Raw genomic sequence first — 13,999 nt, 5'->3', positions numbered from 1 at the left:
TCTGACTTCCACTGAGCTGGACTTTTAAAGGTCAGGTCACTGGACGAAGAATTTTAGCTTAGCGGGTTATGCAGCAAAGATGCCCAAATCCAGAGCACTGTTTTAATGTTGTCAGAAATAGCTTCTCTTGAAATAGCAGAGGGGAAGAAAAAAATGGAAGATTTTAAGCCCAAAGTCTTTTGCCTAAGCACATTTTCTAACGTTTCTGCCCGTATCTCATTAAAAAGCTGGATAAAGAAACAGGGGTGGGGATAGAACCACATCATCTACTTTCATAGAAGGTTCAGACTGGAGTCCCGCAGGCACAATTTATTTGGCCTACATTTAAAAAATTTGTAAAGTGCCATATTAGAAAAAAATCCAGATTTTTGGCTTCTCTTAAGAAATGGAACCTTTGGCCACAGTGGGCCTGTATTCATACGGGGGCGAAAGCAGGCTGGATTTGAGAATCGGCTGCTTTCTTTACACACGCTCAATGATTTCCCATTCCCTACCACCCCGAACGTCTTAACACCACGTTCACTTTGCCTGCCTCACCCCGCAGGCGTTGAGATTCCTGCAGTTTATGAAATGGATGCAAACGGCTCTTTTTTTTTTAAATGGGCAAATCTCTTTGTTAAAGGAGGAAGGGGGAACCGATGGCTGGTTTTGCTTCCAAACAGTCCTAAATCTGCAGTTTTTCAACCATCTGACCCTAACCTACTTTTTCCGGATGGCCCAAAGTATGCAACTAAGTATCAAAGGATGGCCCTTGTAGTCACAGTTCTATCACAAGCCAGCCATGTGACCTTGGGCGAGTCCGTTAATCTCTCTTGGCCAAAGGTGATGAAAAGTCTCTAAACGGACTTAATTACTGCTCTGAATACTTCACAAGGCTATTGCACAGCACACACGAGATTCTGAAAGTACTCCTAAATCATTTATAAACCGCAAAACGCTCCCTAGCACAAGCGTCTGTCAGAGTGCGACACCACGGCTTTAGAAGTTGGGTTCCTGGAATCCGCTCCAGTTCCGCGCTGCTCCCACCTCCCACGCTCGGGGTGGGCGGGCGGAAGAAGATTCTCAGGGGAGAAGCTCTGGAAAACCAGCTTAGAAATGCAGCGAGAAGTCCGTTAGCGGGCGTAAAGTTGTTGGCATTTTTAAGCCCCCAGAGTGACATACCAACTTCTGGCCGAGATGACAGACACCGCGCACAGCCAGCGCGAAAACCGGTCCCCGGGCCACCTCCCTGCTCGAAGCCAGGACCCCAGGAGCCAGGCCTGAACCCTCCCGGCCAGGACCCCAGACCCGGGATTCCGGACCTCGCTCTCGTCCCCAACCCCCCCCCATCGCCTCCCCCATCCCCCCTCCACGTGACAAGAGCCGGAACCGTCACTTCCGGCGGCGCAGGCCACGCGCCTGCGCGGGGCGTCTGGCCTCAGTGAGCGGTCGGCAGGGGCCCCGCGCCGCCAACGGCCTCGAGTGGCGGGCGGCGCGGGTTCGGCTGGGGCGGCAGCGGTGCCGCGGGATGCTATCCAGAGGGTGTGCGGCCTGAGCGGACCAGCCCACTCCGCGGAGGGGCCGGCCGCCCCGCCCCCTTCGCCATCTCCCTCCATTGCGCCCTCCTCCGGGACTCGCGGTCCGGGCGCCTGGTGCGGCGGCGAGGGCTCCCGGGGCACTGGCGGAGGCGCCCGCGTCGCCCTCGCACTCGGGCCCGCCCCCTCGCGCCCCGCCCTGTCCCCGCCCTCCTCGCCGCCCTCTGCGGGAGCCCGGCAGCTGCAGTGGAGCCGCGGAGCGGGCGGCGGGGCCGGGGCAGTGCGCTCGGCGCGCGCGGAATGTGAGGCTCGGCGGGCCGTAGCGCGCTCGGACGCTCGGACGAGCGAGGGGCGGCGACCCCTCGCGGACGCCCGGCCGCGTGCCGGACCGGGCACTCACCCTCTCGCTCGCCCTTGCGCGCGCCCCGCGCCCTCCAGCGCGCCGGCGGGACCATGAAGAAGTTCTCTCGAATGCCCAAGTCGGAGGGCGGCGGCGGCGGCGGTGGAGCGGCGGGTGGCGGGGCCGGCGGGGCCGGGGCCGGCTCTGGTAGCTCGTCCGTGGGGGTCCGGGTGTTCGCGGTCGGCCGCTACCAGGTCACCCTGGAGGAGTCACTGGCCGAAGGTACGGGCGCCTGGGGAGGCTCGGGCCGGCAGGTGAGGGAGGGCTGGGGTGTGGCGGTAGCTTCTCCAGGTCCTCGCCCGCTTGTCTCCTCGCGCTCCCGGCTCACTCTAACCCCTTCTGCCTCCTCTGCCGGGCCAGCGGGGGCTCTTAGAGTAGCTCGGGCTCTCGCTCTTAAGTCGGCTTTTCTCGCCGCCGGCAGCTCTGACCCGTGCACAGTTATTTCAGTACGAGTTTGTCATTTTCAGTCCTTCTTGACGCAAAGAAATAAATAGGAAACGTCTTAGCGAGTGCTGCGGTGTCGTGATTGGACCAGTGACTCATTAGAGGGTCAGACCGAGCAGGATTGGGGCTTTTCTGTCCCCGCTGTGGCTCAGGGGGGTGTCAAGCGTTGGCCTCACCACTCGCGACGCAGGGCACAGGACTCTGCAGCCCCGGCTGTTCAGCCTGGGTTTGCTCCTGCTCAGTCATCAGTTGAAAAACAATTTATTTCTGTGCGTGCGCGTGATGGAGGTGATACTTTGCCCCAAATTCAGTTAGTAGGTTGCTTTGGGGGAGCAGGTAAACTTGAAGTCCACTTATCTTTGTTTTTTTAGAATCTTCTCTATCAGGCAGGGTGCTAGTCATACCCTTTCGGTATGTCTTCTTTGATAAGACTTTAAAAGACGATATGAAAGCAGGTTAACTTTCACTTGAGAAGTTTTGTGTTCGATTCTTCATTATCTTTATCAGACTATGTCAACAGTTGAGAGTCTGCTTACAAAAAAGTTTGCTCCATTAAAAGAAAAAGATCCTACACTTTTAGTTTTGTATTTCTTGTATAATTGGCTTGTAAGAAATACTCTTGTTTTATTGCATGCTTCACTGACTTGAGTTTTTAACTGCAGAATATTACAAAAATACTTTAAAATTTCTCAAGAAATTATTTGTTGATAATTTGCCCTTTTAAGTTTCAAGATTAAGAGAGAAGAAACCAAAGACAGTAGTTTTGGTTCTCTGAGGGTCAGTTGTTGATGTGGTTTGGAGACAAGTAGACTGAGATTCCACTTGTGTTTTTTGAAATGCCATAAACAATAGCAAATTAGTACAAAAGAAAAACCTGAAAATTTTTGTCTATAAAATATTCTAAAGAGAAAGAAATCTTGAATTATTCAGGATGGATGTCATTGTTTTGCAAGCCATTGCCCCTAATAATGAGCCTAGCTGAACCTTAGGTGGGAGGAGGATCTTTAGCTTGTCAAGTAATGAATGTATGGTAATTGGTGTTGATAGACAGATTTACCATGCTGTAAAAGTTCCTAGTTCTTTATTATACGTTAACTTCAAGTGTTTGAGTTGTAGATTAAGCTATAGGTTTTAAGAAGACATGGCTGTTAACTCACATGCTGTACTTCTGTTTTTGAATTGTAGTAACTAAAGGGTGGCTTGAATAACATTACTCACTTCATTTCACTAAATCCCAGATGGGTCTTTTACTTAATAAGAAATCATTGACATTTCATCAAGTTAGACTTTGGTAGCTTCTACCGCTGCTCCACGCATGTCCTGTCATTACCCTGAGCAAACCATTTTCAATAAAAAAGAAGTAATTTTGGAAAATGCAAATACAAATGAATTTCAAAAGGGGAGTGCTCAAGCACACACACACACACAAAATTTAAAAAAATGTTTCCGTCACTAATGTCACTATTAGAGTGTTCCACTTACTTTTGCCATAAATTTGTCATTTATCTTGGAAAAATCCGTAATCAAGTGCTAGGAGGAAGCAAGCGTTGAACAAACTCTTTTGGAAGATGGCACTTCCCCAACCCGACACCCCAGCTCCTGGAACTAGGCTTTTGGCCTTCCCCAGAGGGAAGGCTGAGGCCTAGGCTTTGTTCCTTGTGTATTTCTTCTATTTTCAGCACGCGCACCACGGAAATCATCTATATTCCGTTTACTTTTTGATCCTGACAACATATTGTTATTTCATATGCTTAATATCATCTCTTCTTTCTGAATAAGTAATGCTACAATTTAGATAAGATGTTTAAGCACAAACGTGGTTTACATTCAAGAATGATCATTCAATAATTTACAGATACATTTGCCCAATTGTAAGATTAGGGCAAGTGCTTGTGAAAAGGCGTTACTGTAGAGTTGAGAGTACCTGAATTGGGGAGAGGTGTACCATTGAGTGGGAAAAGGGTAGAAGCATAGACAGATCAAAAAACAAATTTAGTAGAGTTTACATTTTTGCTTTGTGTCAGTGTTGTTTAAATGGAGGCAAGACCCTGTAGATGCTGTGTCCTGAGGTGTTTTTGCCATGCTACTGCAAATATAGGCAGCTTGCTCAGAATGACCTCTGCGGTATCTTTGAGTCTTCACTAAACCTGGTATGAGTGCTGCCGCCCCCCTCTTCAAATACATACTTGATTCTCATTATTCACAGTAGTCACGTTCTATAAAGTCGCTGTGACCAGTGATTTAGCAAATACTGAATCATTCTTCCTAGGGGAAATAGTGGCAGGGTACCGCAAGCCTGTGTTTACAGCATTTTTGTCAACCAGTCACTATATAACCTTGTTTTATGTGTGTTTCTGTTTAAAGACACCTTGTTTAGTATATATTGTTGACTCGTTAACATTGAACTAATGGTCAACAGTACTGTAACTCATGCCTAAATGAAGCTTAGTGAATACACAGATTTTCTCTGTAAGGGACGTCATAGCCTTCTTGCACTAAGAAACGCTAGATGGACAACACTTTGGCACTACACTTGGGGGCTCTTTTAAACAACAAACTCACCAATAAAAAACACAAAAATGAGAAAAACATGACACTACATAGACCTTGAAAAGGGCCCTTGTTTATAGCAGTGAGAGCTGAAACAAGGCAGAGCAATACCTCGTTGATTCCAGCTGGCTTACTCAAAATTTTCACCACTATGCGCATGTCTGCAAATAACTATGAAAGTGCCATTGTATTGATTTTGGGATATTTTATTGATTTCGGGGATACAAATAAATTTTAGCAAGTAAGCAAGTTTACAAATATGAACTCTCCAAATAATGGGGATCAACTATATGTATGTATGTATAGGTATGTGTATGTATGTATATATTTACATGCACATACATGTTTTATATATTATATATATTTAAAAACCCCACATTCTCAGGGGTATACTTATGTTGTATGTTATAAGTAAACTATTGGTGTAGTTTCCTTTCTGAAATATTATACACTTTGTATCATAATCTCTAGTTAAGTATATAGATGTTTGAAAATGCTGACAACTTGCACCTTTTTAGTTCTTGCTCAAAGTTGAGAGGACTAATATCACAGTGGGCCATTTTTTTGGTTTTCCTCGAAAACAATTTAGTTTCAGGAGTGGAATTTCAACTTTGGGCTGTAGAAATGAGGTAGAGCTATATATAAGAATTTTAGCTTGAAACAGTGTCGAATTGTCAAGCACATATAATTCAATGTAACCGTCCAAGTTTTTACTAAAACGTAGGACTGCTTTTGGATCATATGCCTCTTAGACCTTCAGTGCTAGTCAGAAGAATTTAATATTGATTTATAATGGGAAGAAGAGTGGGTTGTCAGGTAGGAGACTTTTTCCCCTAAGTGTCTTTGGTAAAAAGCAGACTAATGGGGAGCGTGGAGAGCAGGACACCATCCAAAATTTGTTGACATAGTCTAATCATGAGGTTATGGGACTGGATAGGAGTTGTATTTTGAATATGATTGGATGCATAGGACTTTCTGACACGGGCATGGGGGTTGTTGGCACTGTCAGTAATTGGAGGCCAGGAATTTACTACAGAGTTTTGTAAAAGTAGCTCAGTAGCTCTCAGAGTTAACTGCTTAGAGCAGGGTGAATTTAGGCTAGGTGTCAATTCTTATTGTTAATTTTACAGGAAGGTAGTAAGGTACATCTGATCTTGCAGGATAAATCAGTAAGAATCTTTAAGCATGGTATCTCATTTGCAGGAATTATCTGTGGCTACCCAGTAACATGTAAGTAAAAGTTCTTGAGAGATAACAAAGCAGAGGGGAGGATTTAGTAAAGATATCAACAACTGTTACTATTCCCTAACTATTTATTAAATGCCTTTTTTTTTTTTTTTTTAAATGCCAGGCTCTGTACTAGGTGCTATTTACACAGCAGAGAACAAAACAGGTATTTCTCTGGCATTATGGAACTTACAGTCTAGTGGAGAAGATAAATGTTAAACAGAATTAATCAGGTTAATGTAGTTAACAATTTTGATAATTGTCGTGAGAAGAAAGCATAGGGTTTTATGAGAGAATAACTGATTCAATTTGTATTGGATGAAGGAAGGCTTTTTTTTTTTCTTGACATTTTAGCAGAAATCTGAAGTATGAGGAGAGTTAAGTAAAGGCAGAGGTATGAAGGTGGCGTGGTATGGAGTATGTCATGAAGGGAGAAACTCCTATGTGGGGAAGAGTTTCAGGAACTGAAATATGTCCAGAGCTATGGACTATCATGAATGAATCACATGGAAGAAGGACCCAAGGTGGTTTTGGAGAGGACCAGGATCCAGGTCTTTGTATGCCATGTTGGGGATTTTAGATTTTGTCTGAAAATGCAATGGGAAGCTACTGAAGGATTTAAATTAGGGCTGTGACATGCTCTGATTTGTATTTTCGTAAGATCATGGTGTTTGCTCTATAGAGACTGTTTAAGAGGTATACAAATTAGATGATTAGTTAAGATGATGGCAGTGGGGATGGAGCCTGATGTTACTAATGCTTGAATGGGAAGACCTGGTTGTGGATTGGATGGAGGTGGGTGTTGTAGGAAGTGTGAAGAATGACTTGCTTATGTACTTCTTGGATGAAGGAGGTGCTATTTATTGAGATGGGGAAGAGTAGAGAAGGAACAGGTTTGGGGGTGGGGGGGTTTGGGAGGATATCCAGTAATTCCAGACATGTTTAGTTGAGATATCTGAGAGGGGAAATACATGTCGAGTGAGAAGTTGAATATATTGTCCAGTACTCAGCAAAGGTGTTTGGACTTAGAGACACGTACTTCTGATTGGTGAGCATTTGGCTGTTATTTTAAGCCCGGGAGAGGATTGGTGTAGGCAGAGGGTGTAGAATGAGAAGGGGAAGGCTCTCATGAAGGACACCTGTGGAACATTGGTCTCAGACATTAGAGTTTACCAGAATCATTTATTTGGAGGGCTTGGCAAAACACAGATTGCAGAGCCTGACCTCCGAAGTTTGATTTTGTATGTCTGGGCGGAGCCCGTAATTTGCATTTCTATCAACTTGCTCATCAATGCAGATACTGCTGCTCCAGGAACAGTGCCTTGAGAACCGGTGATATAGAGTAGGCAAAGACTGAAAAGACTAAAAAGGAGCTGCCAGAGAGGCAAAGGAATACCAGGAGACTCTGATGCCTTGAAACTCAGGAGTGAAGGGGAGGGAGGGAACAGTTGTGTTGCTGAGAAGTCATCTTACTTGGTCACATGTTTTTGGCCAGGCATTCATGACTGTCCATGCTCAGTCATTCACCTACCTTCTGAATCTTAGCTGTGGTTATTTCCTAGTAATGCTTTTTGCTCCAGCCACAGTGTGCGCCTCTCCTCCTTGCTCTGTGATTGAATCCTCTGTTTGCCTTTCACTCTGCTTCTGGCTGTCTAATCCTATCTTCCTAACTGCTGGCTGTGATCACTCCCTTCTTCCTGTGGACATTTGTAGCTGTTTGCTTTTTTCCCCTTATCACATTTAATCTTTTGTCTTGAGATACAATTATGTAAGCACTTGGAAACACTAGGGCGGTTAATTATTGTTCCTGTCTCAAGGCCCCTAGCAGATAGTAAAATTCTTGAGGCTGAAAGGACTCTGTATTAATTGCTTTTTGTGTCATAAAAATTGCCTCACTGTATCATGGACATTCAAATACTTTTCAAAGGAAATGATTTTTGACTTTTTTTTTTTTTTAAACCAGAATTCTTTAATAGAATTTAAGACCTAATTTGCGAATTAAGAAGTACCAGTGGAGGGCTCTTTAGTTCTTGTCCCCTCAAAGGTCTTCTACTTACGTCTGGGGACCCTGAATTTTCTACTTTGGTGAAGACAAAGTTTCAAGACAAAGTTTGTTTAAGGCAAAGTGTTGTTTAAATTAGCTTTCTTGAAACAGCAAAGAAAGAATAATGTGGATGCCCCCTTAAGTCATCTTTCTCTATTGACATTATATTTTTCTTTATTTAGCAGAGGTGGCTGAGTTAAACGGAGGAAAGTATTTTTACGTGCAATTGTGAAATTGTTTTATATTCTACAGTTGATTTTGACAGCCTTTTTTGGATGGAGAGCTTTTTGAGGACAGGGTCTTATTTATTTATCTCTGTATCCTTACTTCCTGTCCAGGAATTTTTTGTTGTTCTTGAATTAAACTATCAGGAAACATTGTTTCCTTTTCTGTAACGTGTAGTTAATACCTATTATGAAGATCAATAGGTAATGTGTGATATTGACAAGATAATTTGTGACAGTACCTAACAGCGCATGCCCAATCTCTCAATCAATATGGCTTAGTTTTAGGTTCAGATTTAGTTACAAGCTTTCAGTGAAATCTGATTCTGGCATTGTAGTAACTTGCTTTTAGATTAGGTATTACATTTATCCTGAATTAAGTTTCACGTTTATGTGTGTAAAAAATCTGAATCATTTTGATTAGATAATTATTATATGGCATTCAGTCACATATAATTTTTATGTTACAATCAGCTGTATAGAATTTTGACCTTGATACCAGCATATGCTTTCACAATAATATTTAAGTAATTCGCAGTAAAGGATATTACATAGAATCTTATTAACGGATGCTTCTCTTTTGGGTTGTTTATGTTATCATTGTAGGGATAGCGGCTAAGATATAAATTTGATTGTCTGCTGATATGTTTTCTCTAGAGGTGGCAGTTTTATTCAAGGACAAGATACTGACACTAAAACAATTCCCAATTTTCAACACTTCAGAAGTATGTAGTGGAAACTATACATTTATCTCCAATAAAGGGGCTAAATTGCACTGGTATGTCAAATTCTTTGCTTTTAGCTGTAGTCAACTTTGTGTGCTTAGGGCTGAGCAAATTGGAAAGGTTGTCTTTGGTTATTTTAAAAATAATGGAAATAAATTAATACTTGTTAGTATCTTTCCATTATGGAGTCTGCAGGAGAGATAAATAGAAAATTGATGTTGTTAGTACTAAGGAACATACTAGAAGGTAGAATTGATGTCTGTTCTTACATTGATTCCTGATCTTCTCTAGTGTTCTTTACTAATCTTATGTGTTATCTGGGGTTCTCTTTCACCCCTTCTCTCCGTTTGTTTGTTTGTTTTTTTTTTTGGTCAAAGCTTAAAGTAGAACATACACATTTATTAGAACACGTTTGGTGGCTATCAAAATGATTAAAACCTTGATCTGGAATTCTGACATTAAGAGTCTGAATGGCAATTTCAGTGCTGCATAAGGTTTCATCAGCAAAGGTTTGAGACTGCTCATTCCCTGATTTTTTATCCTGCATCCATCTGGTGAACCATTTATGTACCCACAAGCCACTATTTTTAGGGGACTCAGTTGGGACATCGAGTGGTTAATGACTGAGCCGTTTTAAATAGTTGGGCACTTAGTTAATTTGGAGATTCTCTGTGTGTATCATCTTTACAAATGAGATCAGTCAGCACATTTCTGCTAAGTTTCAAAACTCTCTGTAGGAAAGTGGTTGTCGGGCCTTTCCACAGAGGGACTTTGTTTTTGGAATTTTGGGTTTGTCTTAGAATTCCAGTAACATTAAGGGCATAGTTTGGGACATAACCTTTGGAGAGGCACTTTGCAATGGATATTATTTTAAAATGTGAAACAATTGTCGCTACTAGTTTTCCTATTTTAATATTATATTAAAATTTGAAATGATGCCTTCTTGGAGGCAGCTATTAAAAAAAAAAAAAAAGGCAAAACTTGGAGTCGGGCCAGCTGCTAATCCCAGTTAATGCCGCTAACTCACATTGTGACTTTTTTTTTAAACTTTTTTGCATTTACTTTATTTTTTAATTAAAAAAATTTTTAAAATTATTTTTTAATGTTTTTTGGCTGCATTGGGTCTTCGTTGCTGTGCGTGGGCTTTCTCTAGTTGCGGCCAGCGGGGGCTACTCTTCGTTGTGGTGCACAGGCTTCTCATTGTGGTGGCTTCTGGCTTCTTTTGTTGCCGAGCTCTAGGTGTGCGGGCTTCAGTAGTTGAGGGTGCGTGGGCTCAGTAGTTGTGGTGCACGGGCTTAGTTGCTCTGCTGCATGTGGGATCTTTTTTTTTTTTTTTAATATTGTGAACATTTACATATAATTAAAGTTCTTCAAAATCAGCATTTTTCAGAATCATCAATATACCATAGTCTACTATTCCAATACAGTTTTTTGTTGAACTTATTTCCAGTTTTTGACATTATAAATAGAAAGTAAAGAACGCCCCTGTGCAAAACGCATTGTCCACACATTGTGACATTTTGACCTCAGTTTCCTCAAGGAAAAAAATGAAGTGGGTAAAGATGAGCCTGTAACATCTTTTTCCATTTTAGCATTCTCTGATTCTGTCTATGTAACTGAAATTTACTTCTCCTGGTGATAAGAGAGGAGCATGAGAAAGGAGGGATAATGATGAACAGTTTTAGGATTGAGACTGTAATGAAAGGATTGTGTTTGATTATCATGCATTTGAGGTTTTTTTTTTTTTTTTTTTTTAAAAGGGAACGCTATTTATTTATTTATTTTGGCTGTGTTGGGTCTTCGTTTCTGTGCGAGGGCTTTCTCTAGTTGCAGCAAGCGGGGGCCACTCTTCATCGCGCTGTACGGGCCTCTCATTGTCGCGGCCTCTCTTGCTGCGGAGCACAGGCTTCAGACGCGCAGGCTCAGTAGTTGTGGCGCACGGGCCTAGTTGCTCCGTGGCATTTGAGATCTTCCCAGACCAGGGCTCGAACCCGCGTCCCCTGCATTGGTAGGCAGATTCTCAACCACTGCGCCACCAGGGAAGCCCCTGCATTTGAGTTTTTTGGCAAACTTCAGTATAGGGTAGCAATTTATTTTTTATTCCACGGTATAAAATTATTTCTTAATCATTGGAAAAAAGTCTTTTCTAAGAAGTTGCCTTATGTGGTAGCCTTAAGGTAGGGGATGGGTGCTCAAATAAAATTGTATGGCATTTCAGAGTACTATTTAATTTCAAAGGATGTACAGCCTTAGTTGCTGCTTTTGTCATTTTAGTAATTTGTGTTCTCCAAGTGATTCATTTATAGTATATGTATTTTAGAGGGTATCTGGAAGTAAAGAAACTTTCTTGTTTTTCAAGTTTTTATTTGTAAAGAATATATGAGGAAGGGTATGGTTATACTTTATCTGAGTGAGTTTACGGATAGAAAATTTAACCATGATATGTGTGAGGAACATTACTTTTTGTTTCCAGTGCTGTCAGCTCTAGTCTGGGTCCCTAATACTTCTTAAAGAAGTACGTTCTTATGTGGACTATCCCTCCCATTTTATGCTCTTTACTCACCAAATCAACACTTGTATTCCTTCAAATTTATTCTCTCTGAAGTGGACTTCTGATTATGTCACCCTCTTATTTGCCTAACCAAGTGAAGTGCAGACTCATTACTCTGGGATTCAAGGTCCTCTGTAATGTGACCCCAAGCCCCTCTCCAGCCTTAATCTCTCACTCCAACCCTAGGTGTATATCACTATTGCATATGTACTTGATATCTTCTGCACTTCTCTGATGCTTTCTCATTCCTGTTTTTCAGCTTGTGTTGTTACATTTGCTTAGAATGCAGACACCTGCCTCCCCAATTCTGTTGAAATTGGATCTTGCAGAATACATTTAAAATACAGTTAGTAATTTGCAATCTTTATTTTTCCATGAAACCCTGTTCGCAACCAAATGAGTGTAATTATGCCTTCCTTTGATGCCCTGTGTAGCAACTCTTGCTCATATTGCACTTATTTTACACAGCTTTGTTCTATTCCAAGAAAATGTCTAATAAAAAGTTTCCTCTGCTGAAAGATTAAAAGCTCCTTTAAGGTTTGGCTTATGTTCATCTTATATCTCTTGCAGTGCTGTACTCATGATAGGTATTCAGTACATTTGTAAGAGATTGAGTTTTTGAACTGAACAGCAGTCAGAAGGCCAGTAAAAATTTACTGTAAAACAATTGGATAGCAACCAGATTTGACATATCCTGCTGTTCAGTTGATATTTAGGAGCAGATTGGCCCTGTTTTTCACGTTGTGTCCCTTTATAGAAATTAAAATAAGTAGATATATTTGATGATAATGTAGATACAGTATTATCTAGATGGATGAAAAAAATACAACCAGATTTATTTTGGGATTTCTAGCCTGTTTTATTTTTGTTATGATTACAGGAACAGTACATCTTTGTTTTGTGCGTACTACATTGCTCTTTTTATTAGGTATGACTCTCAGAAATATTCCAGCCTGAGTTCCCTTGACCCATGGCATCTTTAAGAAAGCCACTACTGTGGGACAGAGAGAGCAAGCTGAAGAGGCCTAAAGTATGTGCTCTGAGTAGCTGATCTTAAGAAAGTAATAATGTTGGAAATGATCAAGTGGCTATGGCTTTCTCTTGAGTGGCTGATAAGTACCAAGGTTTAATGTGACAGCCAGAATCTAAGAGAATGAGAGATTAGCAAGAAGGGGGTCTCATCTCCTTAATGCTCTGTGTGAAGGAACATATGATCATTACTTTGGGAAACGCCTCTGACTAGTCTGTGATATCAGAGGTGATCATTTTCTAGGTAGAGAAACATTGAATTTTTTATTTTTTTTTAGATTAGGAAATTTGTAAGCCTTTAATGTAACAGATCAGAGGGTAAAAAACCAAGTCCTTATGCAGTTTTCTTAGTAGCTAATCATTATCACCCTCAACATTCTTCTATTTCTTCTTTGGTTTCCTGGAAGAGAGGTTTCCAGCACACTCCTTCGCTTGCCTAATTGCTGTATTTACTTATTTTCCTTAATTTTTTTGTGGCTGGGCCATTGTTCAGGCTGGCTGGAGCTTTTTACATACTTAAGTATTGTCTTTTGAATGAGATGGTCAGTGGTTAGTCTAAATTTTAGTATTCATTCTGGAATCATTAAGATATTAGTACTAAAATGACTTACACATAATATAGTAAAATATTTTACTTAGTGAATGTTGTCAGGACTATTTTTCTAGGGAGTGGGATTATGCATCACTGGTCATGATCCACTTCTTCATTCTCTGGCCTGCATAACACAGTCTCTCCTACTGAATGTTAATGGCCTATCTATTCTTTGTGTACAAAAAAAATGATGCCACTGAGTCATGATCAGTAGGATGTGTGTTTTGAGTTATTTTTCCAGAAGTAGGATGAGTATGTGCTTAGCTGTGCTTAGGCTTTTTTTAAAAAAATTAATTAATTATTTAATTTATGGCTGCATTGGGTCTTCATTTCTGTGCGCAGGCTTTGGTTGCAGCGAGCAGGGGCTACTCTCCATTGTGGTGCACGGGCTTCTCATTGGGTGGCCTCTCTTGTTGCGGAGTGTGAGCTCTAGGCATGCAGGCTTCAGTAGTTGTGGCATGCGGACTCAGGAGTTGTGGCTCGCAGGCTCTAGAGCACAGGCCCAGTAGTTGTGACGCGTGGGCTTAGTTGCTCCATGGCATGTGGGATCTTCCCGGACCAGGGCTCGATCCCGTGTCCCCTGCATTGGCAGGTGGATCCTTAACCACTGTGCCACCAGGGAAGTCCCTGTGCTTAGGCTTTTAATAGTCTCTTTTGTGATCAATGACAGAAGTTTGTAAGATAGTTAACTAGTGTTGT

The 13,999-nt window shown here is 41.9% G+C and overlaps 1 protein-coding gene across 2 annotated transcripts in view; it reads left to right on the top strand.

Moving 5' to 3' along the window:
* Window positions 1-1,460: 1,460 nt before the first annotated feature.
* Window positions 1,461-13,999, top strand: part of BMP2K (BMP2 inducible kinase) — a 125,323-nt gene continuing 112,784 nt past the window's right edge. The window contains exon 1 of one of the 2 annotated variants that reach the window (XM_068542779.1): window positions 1,461-2,136. In XM_068542779.1, coding sequence (XP_068398880.1) covers window positions 1,968-2,136 — 169 coding nt within the window. In that variant the 5' untranslated portion in view covers window positions 1,461-1,967. The remainder of the gene's footprint in view (window positions 2,137-13,999) is intronic. The other variant, XM_068542780.1, reaches the window with a different exon arrangement.

Source organism: Eschrichtius robustus, chromosome 4, assembly GCF_028021215.1.
Source record: "Eschrichtius robustus isolate mEscRob2 chromosome 4, mEscRob2.pri, whole genome shotgun sequence".
NCBI lineage: Eukaryota > Metazoa > Chordata > Mammalia > Artiodactyla > Eschrichtiidae > Eschrichtius > Eschrichtius robustus.
The sequence above is the reverse complement of the archived record's forward strand: the minus strand, read 5'-3'. Positions and strand labels throughout refer to the sequence as shown.